A 17801-nucleotide genomic window follows, 5' to 3' on the forward strand; every position below is an offset into this window, starting at 1 on the left:
TTCCATTTTTAATGAAATTTGTTTTCCATAAACTGGAAACCAAGATTGCACAACTTCAATCTCTCAATTTTGTGTAGGATTTGGAAGTTCAGAGATTTACTTCAGAAAATTAAAATAATGTGGGATAATGATTCATGGCTTTGATTTTGTGTGGGGTCTAAAATGTATAAGTTGGTAATTTATCTTGAATGTGATTTCTACCAAATTACAGCATAAAGTTATGCTTTAAGATTTGTAAGTAAGGTTGGCTCATTCTTTTGCTGCAGATTGATGGCTCGACTTTGCGGACTTTATGTATGCAGCATGGTCCATTGATAACATTCCATCTGAACTTGACCCAAGGAAATGCTGTGGTTCGCTACAGTTCAAAGGAAGAAGCAGCTAAGGCCCAGAAGTCTCTCCATATGTAAGATACTAGTATTAGTCTAGACTTGAGGTTTTTCTATAATTTAGTATTATGTTCATTTGGATTTATGTGAATGATTCGGAGAATTGATACAAAGTTTTGTGGTTTCCTAGTCTTTGAAGGAACATTAAATGTTCTCAATTTATCTCTGCCACTGTTTCTCAGGATAGCATGTCATCCAATTGATCCAATTTATTTTCTTGTGTTTTGTCCTGGCTGATCTGTCTACCAAAATGACAGATGTACTAGTACTCACTGCACATCCCCACAGGACTTGCAGGTCTACATTTATTGGTACAGATAACATAGAAAACCTACAGCACGATACTGGCCCTTTGGCCCACGATGCTGTGCCGAACATGTACTTACTTTAGAAATTGCCTCAGGTTACCCATAGCCCTTTAGCCCCATGTACCTATCCAGGAGTCTTTTAAAAGACCCTATCATATCCGCCTCCACGACTGTCACCAGCAGCCTATTCCATGCACTCACCACCCTCTGCGTGTTTTTTTTTTTAAATCAACAACAGCAATAACTTACCCCTGACATCTCCTCTGGACCTACTTCCAAGCACCTTAAAAATTGTGCCCTCTCGTGTTAGCCATTTCAGCCCTGGGAAAAAGCCTCTGACTATCCACACGATCAATGCCTCTCATCATCTTATACACCTCTATCAGGTCACCTCTCATCTTCCATCACTCCAAGGGGAAAAGGCGGAGTTCACTCAACCTATTCTCATAGGGCATGCTCCCCAATCCAGGCAACATCCTTGTAACTCTCTTCTGCACCCTCTCTATAGTTTCCACATCCTTCCGGTAGTAAGGTGACCAGAACTGAACACAGTACAGTCGGCCCTCCTTATCCGTGAGGGATTGGTTCCGGGACCCCTCGCGGATACCAAAAAACGCGGATGCTCAAGTCCCTTATTCAACTTTTCTAAATGCAGTGGACCTTAGGACTCAGTGGAACCCCGGACCTTATTTAACCTGTCTCAGTGCGGTGGACATTAGGACGCAGCAGCAGTGCTCTGAATCCGCAGTGTTTCTGTTCACGAAAATAATCATGATCACGATTGAAAATAAAGTGGAAATAATAAAGCGATCGGAAAGAGGTGAAACGCCATCGGTCATTGGAAAAGCATTAGGCTACAGTTGGTCAACGATCGGAACAATTTTAAAGGATAAAGTGAGAAAGGCCCTGCCCCGATGAAAGCTACAATTATTACTAAGCAACGCAGTGGTTTAATTATTGGGTTTTGGGGGTTTGGGTTTTTGATCCTCCACAACAATCCGGCACGGATGGAGAGCACGTTCGGGAACGATCTGTCACTGGATCAAACTCAGGAACTTCTGTTCCCAAGCCCGGCGCTGAAACATACGTTTCTTAGGTGTTTTATATGTATAGAAAGGTAAAATATATGCAATATACTAAGGCAAACGTTTGACTAACTGACACTAAATAATACCGGATGTACCTGTTCCGACTTACTTAGTAAGAGAACTTCCGGTTTTTTTTTGATCCCGATCCACAATAACCTACACACATCCTCCTGTATACTTTAAATCATCCCTAGATTACTTATAATACCTAATACAATGTAAAATATTTGAATTACACAAAATACTTTTGTCAAACTTTCAATTTAATTCAAACAAGAAAACGCTGTAACTAGCATATCAAACAAGCCATAGCTGTCTTTAAGAATATTACAATACTTTACACCTTTAATTTTAAGTTTCATTATTTAATTTTATTTCAACACGAAAAGTAAATGAATAAAAATTAACCGTTGCACTCAGTGTGATGACTGGGGCTGAATACTTCCTGCTAGTTCCCTGAAATTTGGCTTATAACTACAGACAGCCAGTCTGAGACAGTCTGTGAGGTGTCTGTCAGCAAGACAGCTCCTGTACTTAGATTTAATAATTTTCAACTGTAAAAATGCAATTTCACATGATAAGTTGACCCGAAGTAAGCACTAACTTTTAGTGCACATGTGGTGAGATGAGGAAACTTCTCCCTGCTGAGAAGCCCCCAAAAGTAAGCGTCCCTTGATCTTGCTTTAAGCTCGATGTCATTTTGCAAATCAATTATTTCCATTTCAGTATCACTTGGCACACCAAATACTTGCTGGAATTTGACTGCTATCTGTTGTATATCAATCGGCAGAAATGGGTTTGAAATAAATGCAGCAATATCTTTCATGACGTTTAACTCCCCAAAACGCCGATCGAACTCTATTGCCAGTTTGTCTAGGTAAGCACAGTACTGCTCAGGGTAAAAAGCATTTTTTCCTTGATGGCGTGTAACATTTTTTCCAAGTTGGGAAAGTGTGCCAGCCTCCCATTCTTTAGATTTGAAATCCAAACACCGAGCTTGGCCTTAAATGTATTTACTGCGCTCATCATGTGGGTTAGGTGCCGGTCTTTTCCCATGAGCTTGTTAGGTGCATTTAATGTAGCCGTTATGTCTGTCTGAAACCCTAAATCCAGTAGCCACGCATCATCTGACAGTTCCTTGTGTTCCTAGTTTCTTGTCGACAGAAAAGTCTTTATCTCAGGCAGCAAGTCAACAAATCATTGCAGCACTTTGCCGCCACTCAACCACCAAATATCAGAATGAAGAGGTACGTCTCCGTAAGCAGCATCGAGCTCATCCAATAACGCCTTGAATAAGCGGTGCTGAAGCGCTTTTGCTCAAATCAGATTTATCAGTTTGACCACCAGTGTCATTACATGAGAAAAGTCCATGACCTTCCCAGCCAAGGCTTGCTGATGAATCACACAGTGACAATCCAGGAAGTTGGGAAAATCAGGGTCATTACGGCACAAGCGCTATAAAACCAACACGCACACCGCACATTGCTGGGGCCCCATCATTAGTAATTGCCACCAGTTTATGAATGGGGATGTCATTTTCACGGACATTTTTTAAACTCACCTCTCGTTCTCTCCTTTAATTGCAAAAGAGTGAGGAAGTCCTCCTTTGTTGTAAAATCCTGGAAAGCCATTCTGTCAACTACAACAAGCTGAACTGCTTGCATTACATCCAGGGATTCATCGAACTGTAGTGAAAAATCTTCACAGAGCAACACTTGTCGATTCACGTCCTCTGACAGTGACTCTACCCTCCTTGTCACTGTTGCAGGGCCAAGCAGTATATTGTGTATTGCAGTTGTGATGTTGTTTTTGTTTTTAAAGTTATTAAAAACAGTCTCTGCAGTAATGGCCATTGCTTCCTTGAATAAATCTCCATCTGTAAAAGGCTTTTTGTGTTTAGCCAAAAGGTGACTTACAGAAATGATGCTTCAATAGCAGCCTTATTTTGAGCAGCATGTTTTGTGAAAAACGATTGCTGGGCCTTCAGCCCCGATTTCAGCTCCTCAACTTCCCTGGCACAAATTGCGCTCTTTGAGGGGTAGGTGTCTTTAAATTTCTGGTAGTTGATGTTGTGGTGCCACTCCAGATTCCCTTTTTTAGTCAGTGCTTGTGTTTGGTGGCACAGCATACATACACACTTGTCTTTCACCAAGGTAAACAGAAATTCCTCTTCCCATTCTAGATGGATTTTGTACATTTCACCTTCTTTCGTGCACCTCTGCCATGCTATCAGGATAGCACAAGCGAGTGCCGTATAATGATGTTCGCGAGAGTCTGTACTCTTATCTAATCTAATTGGTCACTTTGATACGGCACAAGCTACACTGAAACCGCGGTGCATGGTGGGGGAGCTATACACACATGCGCACTGAGCAGGAAGAACGGAACTAAAACCCCACAACCCAGAAACAATCTTTCTTTACAAACAGCTTTCAATAGCGGACGTATGGCTATATAACCATTATCCAAATTAGTATTACTTATTTTTATAATGCTCACATTACAAAAGTATTTGTGTATTTACTTTTGATTTTTTTCGGGATCTACTGGGAAAGTCTCAAAGGTCGACCTGTCGATCGCAATTGACGGGTTGGCGATCACTAGTTTAGGGAATAATGACAAGAAAAAAAAGTCTGTACACGCTCGAACAACAAGTGCTGGAAGAGCACTTCCCGGTTTTCTCGATTTGCAGTTGGTTGAATTCACGCATGCGGAACTCGCAGATAAGGAGGGCCGATTGTACTCTAGGTGGGGTCTGACGAGGGTCCTATATAGCTGCAACATTACTTCTCGGCTCTTGAACTCAATCCCACGGTTGATGAAGGCCAATGCACTGTATGCTGCCTTAACCACACAGTCAACTTGCGCATCTGCTTTGAATGTCCGATGGACTCAGACCCCAAGATCCCTCTGATCCTCCACACTGCCAAAAATCTTACCATTAATACTATATCCTGCCATCATACTTGACCTACCAAAATGAACCACCTCACACTTATCTGGGTTGAACTCCATCTGCCACTTCTCAGTCCAGTTTTGCATCCCATCAATGTCCTGTTGTAACCTCTGACGGCCCTCCACACTATCTACAACACCTCCAGCCTTTGTGTCATCAGCAAATTTACTAACCCATCCCTCCACTTCCTCATCCAGGTCATTTATAAAAATCATGAAGAGAAGGGGTCCCAGAACAGATCCCTGAGACACACCACTGATCACCGACCTCCATGCAGAATATGACCTGTCTACAACTACTATTTGCCTTCTGTGGGCAAGCCATTCTGGATCCACAATGCAAGGTCCCCTTGGATCCCAAGCCTCCTTACTTTCTCAATAAGCTTTGCATGGGGTACCTTACCAAATACTTTGCTAAAATCCATATACGCTCTATCTCCAGCAATGTGTTTGGTTACATCCTCAAAAAATTTAATCAGGCTCGTAAGGCACAACCTGCCTTTGACAAAGCCATGCTGGCTATTCCTAATCATATTATGCTTCTCCAAATGTTCATAAATCCTGCCTCTCTGGATCTTCTCCATCAACTTACCAACCACTGAAGTAAGACTCACTGGTCTATAATTTCCTGGGCTATCTCTACTCCTTTTCTTGAATAAGGGAACAACATCCACAACCCTCCAATCCTCCGGAACCTCTCCCATCCACAGTGATGATGTAAAGATTGCCAGAGTCTCAGCAGTCTCCTCCCTCGCCTGTAGTAGCCTGTACATCTCATCTGGTCCCTTATCCAGTGACTTATCCAGCTTGATGCTTTCCAAAAGTTCCAGCACATCCTCTTTCTTAATGTCTACATGCTCAATCAAGCGTTTCAGTTTTCTGTAAGTCATCCCTACAATCGCCAAGGTCCTTTTCTGTAGCAAAGTATTCATTAAGTATCGCTGCTATCTCCTCCGGTTCCATACACACTTTTCCACTGTCACACTTGATTGGTCCTATTCTCTTACATCTTATCCTCTTGCTCTTTGCATACTTGTAGAATGCCTTGTGGTTTTCCTTAATCCTGCTCGCCAAGGCCTTGTCATGGCCCCTTCTAGCTCCCCTAATTTTATTCTTAAGCTCCTTCCTGCTAGCCTTATAATTTTCTAGATCTCTATTATTATCTAGTTTTTTAACCATTCGTAAGCTTTTCTTCTTGGCTAGATTTTCAACAGCCTTTTTACACCATGGTTCCTGTACCCTACCATCCCTTTCCCTGTCTCATTGGAACGTACCTATGCAGAATGTCACGCAACTATCCACTGAACATTTGCCACATTTCTGCCATATATTTCCCTGAGAACACCTGTTCCCAAGTTCCTATCTGATAGCTTCATATTTCCCCTTACTCCAATTAAACACTTTCCTAACTTGTCTGTTCCTATCCCTCTCCAATGCTATGGTAAAGGAGATAGAATTATGATCACTGTCTCCAAAATGCTTTCCCACTGAGAGACCTGACACCTGACCTGGTTCATTTCCCAATACCAGATCAAGTACAGCCTCTCCTTTTGTCGGCTTATTTACATATTGTGTCAGGAAACCTTCCTGAACACACCTAACAAACTCCACCCCATCTAAACCACTTGCTCTAGGGAGGTGCCAGTTGATATTTGGAAAATTAAAATCTCCCACCACGACAACCCTGTTATTACACCTTTCCAGAATCTGTCTCCCTATGTGCTCCATAATGTCCCTATTACTATTGGGTGGTTTATTTAAAAAAAAAACACCCAGTAGAGTTATTGACCCCTTCCTGTTCCTAACTTCCACCCACAGGGACTCAGTTGACAATCCCTCCATAACTTCCTCCTTTTCTGCAACTGTGACACTATCTCTGATCAGCAGTGCCACGCCCCCACCTCTTTTTGCCTCCTTCTCTGGCCTTCCTGAAACATCTAAAGCCTGGTACTCTAAGTAACCATTCCTGCCCCTGAGCCATCCAAGTCTCTAACGGCCACAACATCATAGCTCCAAGTACTGATCCACACCCTAAGCTCATACGCTTTGTCATGATGCTTCTTGCATTAAAATAGACACATCTCAAACCATCAGTCTGAGCGCATCCCTTCTCTATCACCTGCCTATCCTCCCCCTCACACTGCCTACAAGCTTTCTATATTTGTGAGCCAACCACCCCTTCCTCGGTCTCTTCAGTTTGGTTCCCACCCCCCAGCAATTCTAGTTTAAACTCTCCCAAATAGCCTTAGCAAACCTCCCTACCAGGATATTGGTCCCACTCGGATTCAAGTGCAAGCTGTCCTTTTGTACAGGTCACGCCTGCCCCAAAAGAGGTCTCAATGATCCAGAAATCTGAATCCCTGCCCCTTGCTTCAATCCCTCAGCCATGCAATTATCCTTCCCCCTCATTCTATTCCTATACTCTAGAGTCGCGTGGCACAGGCAGTAATCCTGAGATTACTACCTTTGAGGTCCTGCTTCTCAGCTTCTTTCCTAACTCCCTGTAGTCTGTTTTCCGGACCTCCTCCCTATTCCTACCTATGTTGTTGGTGCCAATGTGTACCACTACCTCTAGCTGTTCACCTTCCCACTTCAGGATATCGTGGACGCGATCAGAAACATCCCCGACGCTGGCACCTGGGGGGCAAACTACCATCTGTGTTTCTTTCCTACGTCCACAGAATCGCCTGTCTGACCCCCCCCTAACTATAGAGTCCCCTATCACTGCTGCCATCCTCTTCCTTTCCCTACCATTCTGAGCCTCTGTGCCAGAGGCATGGCCACTGTTGCTTCCCCCAGGTAGGCCATTCCCCCAGCAGTACTCAAACAGGAGTACTTATTGTAAGGGGGACAGCCACTGGGGGGTACTCTCTAGTATCTGTCTCTTGCCCTTCCCTCTCCTGACTGTTACTCACTTATCTGTCTCCCAAGGCCCCAGTGTGACTACTTGCCTATAGCACCTCTCTATCACCTCCTCACTTTCCCTGACCAGGTGAAGGTCATTGAGCTACATCTCCAGTTCCCTAACACGGTCCCTAAGGAGTTGCAGCTCGACACACCTGGCACAGATGTGGCTGTTTAGGAGGCTGGGAGTCTCCCGGCCATCCCACATCTGACACCCAGTACAGAACACCAGCTTCACAGACATACTTTCTATTCCTCACAAATAACTTACCTGGCCTCGACCCGTTGAGCCAAAGCCCTCGGTCTCCCTCTACTCCATCACCCACTCTGTAAAGCTGTCTTCTTTTTAAATCCTTCCCGCCAGTCTAACTCGCTGATGTCCACGCACTTGTGCAGTTGTGCCTCGATCAAACTGCTGGGAAAAAAAACTGTCTTTTAAATCCTTCCCACCTGTCTAACTCACTGACCTCCATGTGCTTACGCAGTCGTGGTATGTGGTAAACTCTTCACAAACGTGCAGTCCTCTTTTCAGAAACATAGAAAACCTACAGCACAATACAGGCCCTTTGGCCCACAAAGCTGTGCCGAACATGTCCCTACCTTAGAACTACCTAGGCTTTACCCATAGCCCTCTATTCTTCTAAGCTCCATGTAGCCATCCAGGAGTCTCTTAAAAGACCCTATCGTTTCCGCCTCCACCACCACTGCCGGCAGCCCATTCCACGCACTCACCAGTCTCTGAGTTTATTTTTAAAAAAATACTACAACAACAACAACTACTTACCCCTGACATCTACCCTGTACCTACTTCCAAGCACCTTAAAACGATGCCCTCTCGTGTGAGCCATTTCAGCCCTGGGGAAAAGCCTCTGACTATTCACATGATCAACGCCTCTCATCATCTTGTACACCTGTCGGGTCACCTCTCATCCTCCATCGCTCCAAGGAAAAAAGGCTGAGTTTACTCAACCTATTCTCATAAGGCATGCTCCCCATTCCAGGCAACATCCTTGTAAATCTCCTCTGCACCCTTTCTATGGTTTTCTGAAAGAGACTTGTACCTTTCCAGCCTCCTTTATTAATACCTTCTTGAACACTGAAGAAATGCTAAGAAAAGCACTTCTATCGAATTTGTCGGTACAAAGCGCACCATCACTCCAGCGCCTCTGTTTGAACTCTGTTTTGGCTGGTCCAAAGATGTTGGTAACCAGGCAACATGTCAGATTCTTCTCCTCTTGATTCTTTGATCATAATGCAATTGTCAGATCTGGGACTGACAAAAAAAACTTTTGAATTTATTGATGCCTTTTATCTTTAAAGTAAATCATGGACATAAATTTTATCCAGTTTGTGCAAGTAGATACTTAACTCACTAAGAAAACAGTGTATTTTAAAAGCCTATCAAGCTACTTGTGACACTGCAGATATTTAATGACATGGTTGCTAGAAGTGAAAGAAGAATGAGAATGGAATACTACCTGGCCACTAAATTCTGTCCAAACTGTAGACCAAGCTTTATAAATGGTCCAGCAGTCCTTATTTTTTTCAATTCCATAAATGGTTGTCATCTGAACTGACAGTGTATAGTTTGCATGTGAAGTTAGCATTCATTTGCAGCATTTTAAGTTTGTAAGCATTTGACATGATCTGGTTTTGAGCTCTCTTAACATTTGACTTTTCTTTTGTCCAGGTGCGTTCTGGGAAACACTACTATCCTCGCTGAATTTGCCAGTGATGAAGAAGTCAACCGTTTCTTTGCACAAGGTCAATCACTCTCTCAGACCTCCAGCTGGCAGTCAAACGCCGGAACAAATCAGAGCCGACTTGGGTCAAGCACCAACACTCACGGATTGGTTCGCAATGATCTAGGTCACTGGAATACTACAAGCTTGAGTGGAAAAGGAACCAATGACCTCCTGTGGAGTAGTGTCCCTCAGTACTCCAGCAGTCTATGGGGTCCTCCTAACAATGATGACACCAGAGTTATTGGCAGCCCTACACCCATAAACACCTTACTCCCTGGTGACCTTCTGAGTGGAGAATCAATGTAGGGAAAACTGATCTTGTGAAGCTAACAATCAGCACTAAACAACCCAGTTCCGGACATTGTTTTGGCCCTGGATCCACAACCGGTGGTTGGATGAGGGAGTGTGGGCAGGGAAGTAAGTGTGGGATTTGGGTGGGTGGGGTTTTGGGGCATGGAAAGTCTACTTTTGCGAGCCTGGGTTTAGTATGCACATTACCCTTGCTTTCATTATTTTGTTTGATCCCAAAAACATATCAACACAAATACTTGAATCAAGCAGGCCAATATGAAATGTGAAAACCGTCTAATTTACACTTCTGAGGAGTTGTCATCACAAATAGGCTCAAACAAAAAGTTTATTGTGTGTATGTGTGATGGTGCAAATGTATGCATCTCAGTGTGTGGGTGTGTATGAAATCAGTGTGTTTTTTTGTTTCTTTATACAGTATATGCTTTTATTTGCTCGTTGGTCAAATTATTAGCTTCTAACTTTGCACTGAGTGTCTGCAGCCCCTCCAGCTAATCTTACAAAGGGGCCAGCAGCAATTCATGTGTAAATGTTTACTCAAGGACACTCTTTACAGTGTGTGCTCTGGAGATGATGTGTATACCTACCTTTAGTGGCTTTTTTGTGGACTAATGCAAGAGAATTATTACAGGAGTATTGCACCAGTTTTCTTTCAGAGTATAAAAGTTAAAAAAAAAATGCTCTAGTTGAACTGTGGCCATAGCTACACAATAGAGTGGACCCATCCTGCAAGCAGGCATGGGAAGCACTTAGACTGGATATTTTTGTGACTGATTTAGAGGTGCCTATGTTTGGTAACCTCCTGTTTACAAACTTTGCAGAACTTTAAAAAAAGGAAAAAAAAATATGAAAAAAGGACAATTACTCTTCCATCAAAACCTATTTTCAGAATGAAGATGTGCTACTTCAGAACTCTGGGAATGAACAGTGTTGTATTTTTTTGGCCATTGTTGTGTATTTTTTCCTTTGTAAATTTTTGCTCACTTTCTTGCACACAGTGGATGATGTCTCAGGAAGGCCTGAATTTTCTGGGGAGCTACTCCACGCCATTTCATGTATTTTAACCCAACTTCTAGCACTGAAGAAAAAAAGAAAATACCTGTTTATTCTGTAGCAGTTACTTATTTACCAAATAATGGACACAACAATGTTTGAAGAGTGCTTTATGAAATGCTTTATGTTTTAAAAAGAAATCAATGCTTTTGATTGTGTTAAAGACAATTGACCAACATACTGTAAAGTATGTTGCTGTATAAACTCTCCTTGTCCCAGCCTGCTTGGATCAGGTAACTTGTGCATTATCTTTGAATAGGTTTTTATTGGTTTTATCAAGCTGTTTTTGGCAACAAAACGCTGGTTTTAAAGTGGATCATGAACTATGCACAAATGGGTTCAAGACTTTTTTGTTTTTCCTGAGTTATAAGAGTGTATTTACCATTTCTTCTCAAAGGTATTTTGCATCTCATTGCCATTATGTATATTCCAAGCCGAAAATAGTCTTGAGTTGTAGAAAAGCCTGACTTTAAAAGTTTTGGGGGGGTGGGGGGAAGAGGGAGTGAAAGTCTGTGTTTGTTTCATTTTTGCCTTTGAATTACAAATGTTGGTAATCCAAGATTTTTTTAAAGAAAGTTGGTGGCTTTTTAACAATTTATTTCCTCATAGAATGTGATTGTAAAAACAAATGCACAGAAAGTTGTTTTCTTGAACTATTGGGCTTCTTGAGAACTATTAATTGCAGTTTTCCCCTGGGAATTGAACAAGATCATTAAAAGCATTATTCATTTGAAATGAAGGATATTTCTATTCACTTACACTGAGCAAATGCTAAAGGCTCAGTGCATTGTGGTGAAGCTGCTTTTCTACTCCAGTGTTTACTATGAAATTAGCAGATTACCACGGTGGATTGCACTAAGTGGATATACTTGGTTAAAAGATGAGGTAACCCCATCCAGTCGACAAAGATTTTGCTCTGTCAAAATGGTTTAGAAACATTAAACGTTGAAAACTTAAACCGTGTCAGAAACAAACCTCCAACAACTCTATGAAAACATGTAAATTTTTTTCAAAATATATAATGCTGTTTTGTGCATCTTTTGATGAGGTCCACTAGACTAATGAGTGAACCATTCCATGAGTTTGATAACCTGGTCTGGCACCAGTAAAAATGTGTGTGTATATTTTGTTGGGAATGTAAGACCACCCACTGGTTTGTCAGTTGCGGCCTACACAAGAGTGTGAGTACATGGAATTATTTAATTTGTAATTACAAATTAACACCAGCATTCCAAATTGGTGTAATCAGATTTGAAGTGTAACTATATTCCCCAATCCTGAGTTATTATTGGAAGTCTTATCTAAGAGATTTTTTCTGCACCTCTGGGGGGAGGGGGGAAATGTGGTGGCAGTTTATATCAGATTTCAGTACACATTGTGGAATTTGCCTATTACTGAGCTGACAAATGAATCTTGAAGGTTTTCTCACATCTGAACTTGTATTGAACAATTAGATTGCACTGTACAAATGACAGGCTTTTGTATATAATCTACTAGAGTTCCAATTCAGTAACGGAAATGTTATGTCAAAGCACTGTTGTAAACTGAAACACAAAACTAGTTTCGGAGCCTAATAACAATGTTCAGTGTGGGGGTTGAGAAAATAATGCTGTAGCCCCTTCCCACACAGAGGTTTGTTTTTGTTTTTGAAAAATGGAACTAGTTTTTAAAAATCTCTCCAAGCTTTACTTTGAGGTAGCAAAGCACAACTAGCCACATTGAATGCAAAACAAAAACAAAATTTTTAAAGCGCAAGGATTTTTCAGGTGAAACGTTGAAATATGATGCATTTGAAATTAAAGCTTGATTTGGATTAACCATCATAAATAAAGACGTTTTGACCATTTGTTTACTTCCCTTTCCTATACCCCTTTTAACAAGGGACAGAACTGACATAAGCCCAAGTACTGAAAGATTTGTGGCAAGCCTTGTGCACATATGTTGTTCATCAGATATTCATCCAAATCAAGTTTTCACCTTGTAATGTTTAAAACACATTTTTGTTTTTGCTGTTACAATATGTATTACTGAGTCAACAATGAATAAAAGATTATGCCTCCATTTGGTGTTTCTCTTAACATATATGCAAATACCTAACACACTTCAAATACTAAGCTTCAGATTTTACAGCAGAAATCTTTCAAGAACACAAAACTGGAAATGGAGATTTGTTCTGTACCAGGTTGATGTTTATAATAAACAGCAAATGTGCATTCATGCTGCAAAGATAGTAATATGCTTGTTAAAACTAAAAGTTTTGTTTTTTTGATAAAATATTCTATCGACCTTGAAGTAAATAAATTTTCATTAAAATATTTCACTTAAATAAGAACAAAGCTCATGTTTATAGATCAAAATGGCTCGTGACTGAAAAAGTGTAACAATAGGAATTAATTGTTACACCACAGGATATTGCTTTAAATAAGTAACGACCAGTGGTGTAAAATTTACTTTTAACATAACGGGTTGGATAATTGGTACCTGTGCAGAAATTTGCCATTGAGAACATTTTGTTTCATTTAATAAAGAAACATGATTAATTTGGCAAAACAGTGGAGGTTGGTCAGGAAAAAGATAGTATTATTGGTGGGAGGGATCTAGGTTTTGTTGGCAAGGTTGATCAGGAAAAAGATAGTATTATTGGTGGGAGGGATCCGGGTTTTGTTGGCAAGGCCAATATTTATTGCACATCCCTAATTCCCTTTTGATGATGATGATGATAATGAGCCACCTTGGTGCACTAGTCTAGTCCCACAGTGAAGTCACTGGCATGGTGCTTTTGGGTATGAGCTCCAATGCTTGGACCCCATGACAATAAAGGACAAGCATTAGAATTACTGATTTTGGTTCTTGGGACTTGTCACGGGTTTAGGATCTGCTATCTGAGTAATACAAGTGGATCACTGGAGAGAATGAATGTTTTGGGTGTGTATCAGAATAGAAACCAACTCTGGTTCAGTGTGAAAACAAAATTTAAAAGGAAAAAATTCAATTGAACAAAATATAGTGAAACTTGTCAGTAGCATCTTTTAAGATTGCTTCATAGGGCTATTTCCAAACCAAATTTTGCACAGAACCATATTTGAATGTATTAGGATGGGTATCCAAAAACTTAGTAAAAATCATTTACTGGAGATGATTGTAGACCTTGGAGCCTTGTCAAATGATGGCAGTAGTAGGGTAATTAAAGCTCAGCTGGTGGGTGGGGCAGTCAGCAATACCTTGATCTCTAGGTTTGGGGACATTTACGGAGATGGTAAAGGATATCACCTGAGTATTTCCATTTTTTATTTTAAATTTCCAGGAAATTTAAGCGCTTTGTATTAATTCCAGCACATTTTGTTTCTTTCCATTCAGCTCTTTTTGTGTACAACTTCATGGGCCAAATAGTGTACTGTTCCGTTCCTTCAGCTTAATATCTGAGCTTTTACCATCTTCTATCATTGTGTATTCAGTCTCTTTGATCTCCACTGTATGACAGGCTTCCTTTGTTCTTAAGTGCAATAGATTTTTAGTCAATGGGACCAAGGGATACAGATGGGGTAAACACAATATATTTTGCAGATGCTGGAAATCCAGAGTAACTATGTAAAATGCTGAAGGAACTCGACGGGGCAGGCAGCATCTATGGAACAGAATAAATAGTTGAAGTCCTGATTAAAGATTCTGCCCAGATTGCCGATTGTTTATTCTTTTCCATACATGCCTGTCTGCTGAGTTCCTCCAGCTTTTTGAATGAGTTATATAGATGGAGTTATAGCAGGAGAGTGGTACTAAGGTCCATATTAGCCATGATTTTATTGAATATTGAAGCAGGCAAATGGTCTAACAGATGTTAGCAGAAAATATATCAAAAATGAAAATGCGTATGAGTTTTTAGTGTTCAAGGGATAAAGATGTAGTTTTGATGAAATTTAGAAACTGAATTTGAGGGAAAATTAACCATTAAAATATTGAAAGATATGAATATAGGTGTATTAAATAGATAAATAACTAAATGACAAGTGAAAACTCCCTTGCAAATAATGCAAAGGTTTTTTAAAATTTAAAAATAAGATTGTTTGAAATGAAGGAAGATTGATGTGGTATGATGCAGACTACAACAAGAGGTGGTGTTGAACAAATGCTAAAATTTTGCAGAAACTGGATTGGTTATAAGTGAAATTAACAGCCCCTATGCACAGAAGATCGGGCTGTTTTGTCGTATTTTTGGTCTGAAGTACAGTCCTTGTGACTTTTATTTCTCACAAGGTATGGCAATGTTGGGTCAGTGTCTGTTATGTAGTGTATCAGATACGTTTAGGGCAGGAAAAATAGTTAAAATAATTTTGATCTGGATACTATAATTGTGAGTAAACTTTTTATTGAAGATTCGGTAATTTATGTGAGGGAAAACCTAGATGCGGGAAGAATTTGGAATGGGATGGAAGCAATGAGAGTTGCTTAGGTATGAAAATTGTTGGAACTGATATAGCACATGAGCATCTGCTTTTATTCATGGTGTAAATGTTTGGATCTGGGCATAACACAAATAGGTTTAACAAAGTAAAATACTCTCTCTGCTATCTATAATGCTGTAGTGTGTGCTTAAAGTTGACTGTAGTATTTGATTTTTTAATATATATATATATATATATATATATATAAACTACATTAAAATTGTACATTATAACCTAGTTAAAAATCTGTAACAATAACCATCAAAAATCACCATATATCACACAATTGGTTAAAAATTGTGGTTTTGAGAGCTTTGTCATGATTTACAAAATTGCATTTGTATTGTTTTTTGACATTAAAATTGGTTGGAAAACAGTTCCATGTGCGGGGTATGCTAAATATTTGCCTCTAGATGAAATACTCGTGGATCAATTTTAGAAGCTTCATTCGGGTAATATGTATTGCTTTTATGTGGACCTTGTTTATGGTCTGTGTTTATAAGTAATAAGTGCAAGTCATTGTTTGTACAATGCAAACTTCAAAGATATTTTAAGCCAGTGAACAGTACATACCCATATGTTCAAACATTATCGTTATTATGGTTCAAAGTTCAAATGATAATACTGCTTTGGCAAGTTAAAAATGATCTTCCTTGATTTAATTTCTATATTTGAATTTTGAAAATAAACTAAGGCTGTTGCAGTAAAATGCTCTTCAATGATGTTAATACTCATGAGACGTTGCTACTTAACTATTAAAAATAAATATGTATACTGTTTTATTTACACGCATTTTGGGAAAAACTGATTTGTAATGTAGTAAAGTTTGGGTTCATGAAATAGAGTGCTGTCAACAAATTAGGAAATCAAAATTGTATGGTACAGTTCATGTTTATGAAACACTACAAAATAGTACTCTGTGAAGGAGACAAGAGACTGCCGATGCTGAAATCTGGATCATTACTCAAACTACTGAAGGAACTCAGCAGGTTGAGCAGCTTTGGTGGGAAGAAAGAAATTGTTCATGTTTCAAATCAAACCTCTACCTCAGTATGCTAAATATTTCCTGACAAAACAAATAAGCATGCAAAATAGTAATCAATTAGATATAACTGACTAAATAACTGAAACAAAGCAGTTACTGTCATTTGAATTCTGAAAGCCACATTTTAAATCAAACTAATTCACAAACTATTCCTTTTTTCCCAATTGTTAAATCTGAAGTAATCTTTTGCCTCGCTATCAAGGGGATTAGCAAATTATATTATGGGTTATTCAGCAATATGTTCAAGGCACTCAAAGTTAAATAATCAAGATGCAGAATGTATTGAGATGCAATTTAACAAATTTTAGTTATTTGGCTATCAAGGGATTTTAAAAAAAACATTTTGCTTACAAAAGTAGATGAAACTGCACAGTGATTTAATGATTTTTAAAAGAAGTTTTCTGTAGAAGCTGCAGAAATACATAAGAAATGAGTGGAGTCCCCCAACTGGGAAATCCTCGTTAGAGGAATAACTGCAGCAAATGTGAAATGATTTTTGTTAATGTTAATCATTGAATTAAATAACCGGCCACGTAGAAAAACAACTAACATAAATTTTATAAACACACCTTATCAATGCTATATTGATGCAATTTTAACACAATTGAAGCTCAATAATTCTGTTCAAGTGTACTCCGATCAAGTTACTCAAAATATATCTCCACTCATTTACTAAAACTTTTAATGCTGAAAATAATGATCACACAGTTCCTCACATACATCAAAACATTGTACAACCTCTGCTTTTTCAAAAGCCATATTTCCTTGTGATTTTGTGTTTGCTGAGGCATGAATTAGTGACTGGTATGCATATAAAGTGGTAGTATGCCAGGCAAATGTTTGCCTTTTAAAATGTATAAATGTAATTCTTAAAGATTACTATGGAAATTACAAAATAATTATAGCCAGTTGTTTTGAAATAATATTTTTAGATGTTAGAATCCATTATTGGTTCTCTGAATGACCAGTTCTTAACAGTCATTCGATATTTATTCCGTGAAGGAAACATAAGTAGGGCTTGAAGCATTTAGGACTGCTGTTAGTGTAATGCAGGAAAATTTTAGTGGTACTTTGGAGAATAGCTTGTATATAATTTAACAAATGTAATATCCAGTGGGATTTTTTTTAAATTTCCTGGGTTGGGGAGTGGGCACACTTAAACCTATAGGATACTGAAAAACTGGATAGATTGGACATGGGGAAGATGTTTCCATTGGTAGGAGAATCTTGGATCTGAAGGCATAGCCTCAGATTAAAGGCATATCAATTTAAAACTGAAATGAAAATTATTTTCAACCAATGTATGGGGAATCTGTTGAATTCATTGTCACAAAGGCCTGCGAAGGCTAACTCATTGAGTGTATTTAAGGCAGAGATTGATAGTTTCTTGGTTGGTAGGGCAGTGAAAGATTGCAGGGAAAAGGCTGGAAAATGAAGTTGAAAATAAAACCAACTATGATCGAATAGTGGAGCAGACTTGATGATCCAAATAGCCTTATTCTGCTCCTATATCTTATGATCATTCCCTCAACTTGCCCTGTTTGACAAGTATACGACAGTGTAATT

General features: G+C 39.5%; 1 protein-coding gene across 10 annotated transcripts in view; it reads left to right on the forward strand.

Annotated features, from left to right (window-relative positions):
* The window catches only part of tnrc6c1 (trinucleotide repeat containing adaptor 6C1), a 133242-nt gene extending 123431 nt beyond the window's left edge, over positions 1 to 9811 (forward strand). For all 10 annotated transcript variants that reach the window (XM_072241957.1, XM_072241964.1, XM_072241966.1 and 7 more), the window contains 2 exons: positions 267 to 406; positions 9335 to 9811. In XM_072241957.1, coding sequence (XP_072098058.1) covers positions 267 to 406; positions 9335 to 9695 — 501 coding nt within the window. In that variant the 3' untranslated portion in view covers positions 9696 to 9811. The remainder of the gene's footprint in view (positions 1 to 266; positions 407 to 9334) is intronic.
* The last annotated feature ends 7990 nt before the right edge of the window (positions 9812 to 17801 follow it).

Source organism: Mobula birostris, chromosome 24 (genome assembly GCF_030028105.1).
Source record: "Mobula birostris isolate sMobBir1 chromosome 24, sMobBir1.hap1, whole genome shotgun sequence".
NCBI lineage: Eukaryota > Metazoa > Chordata > Chondrichthyes > Myliobatiformes > Myliobatidae > Mobula > Mobula birostris.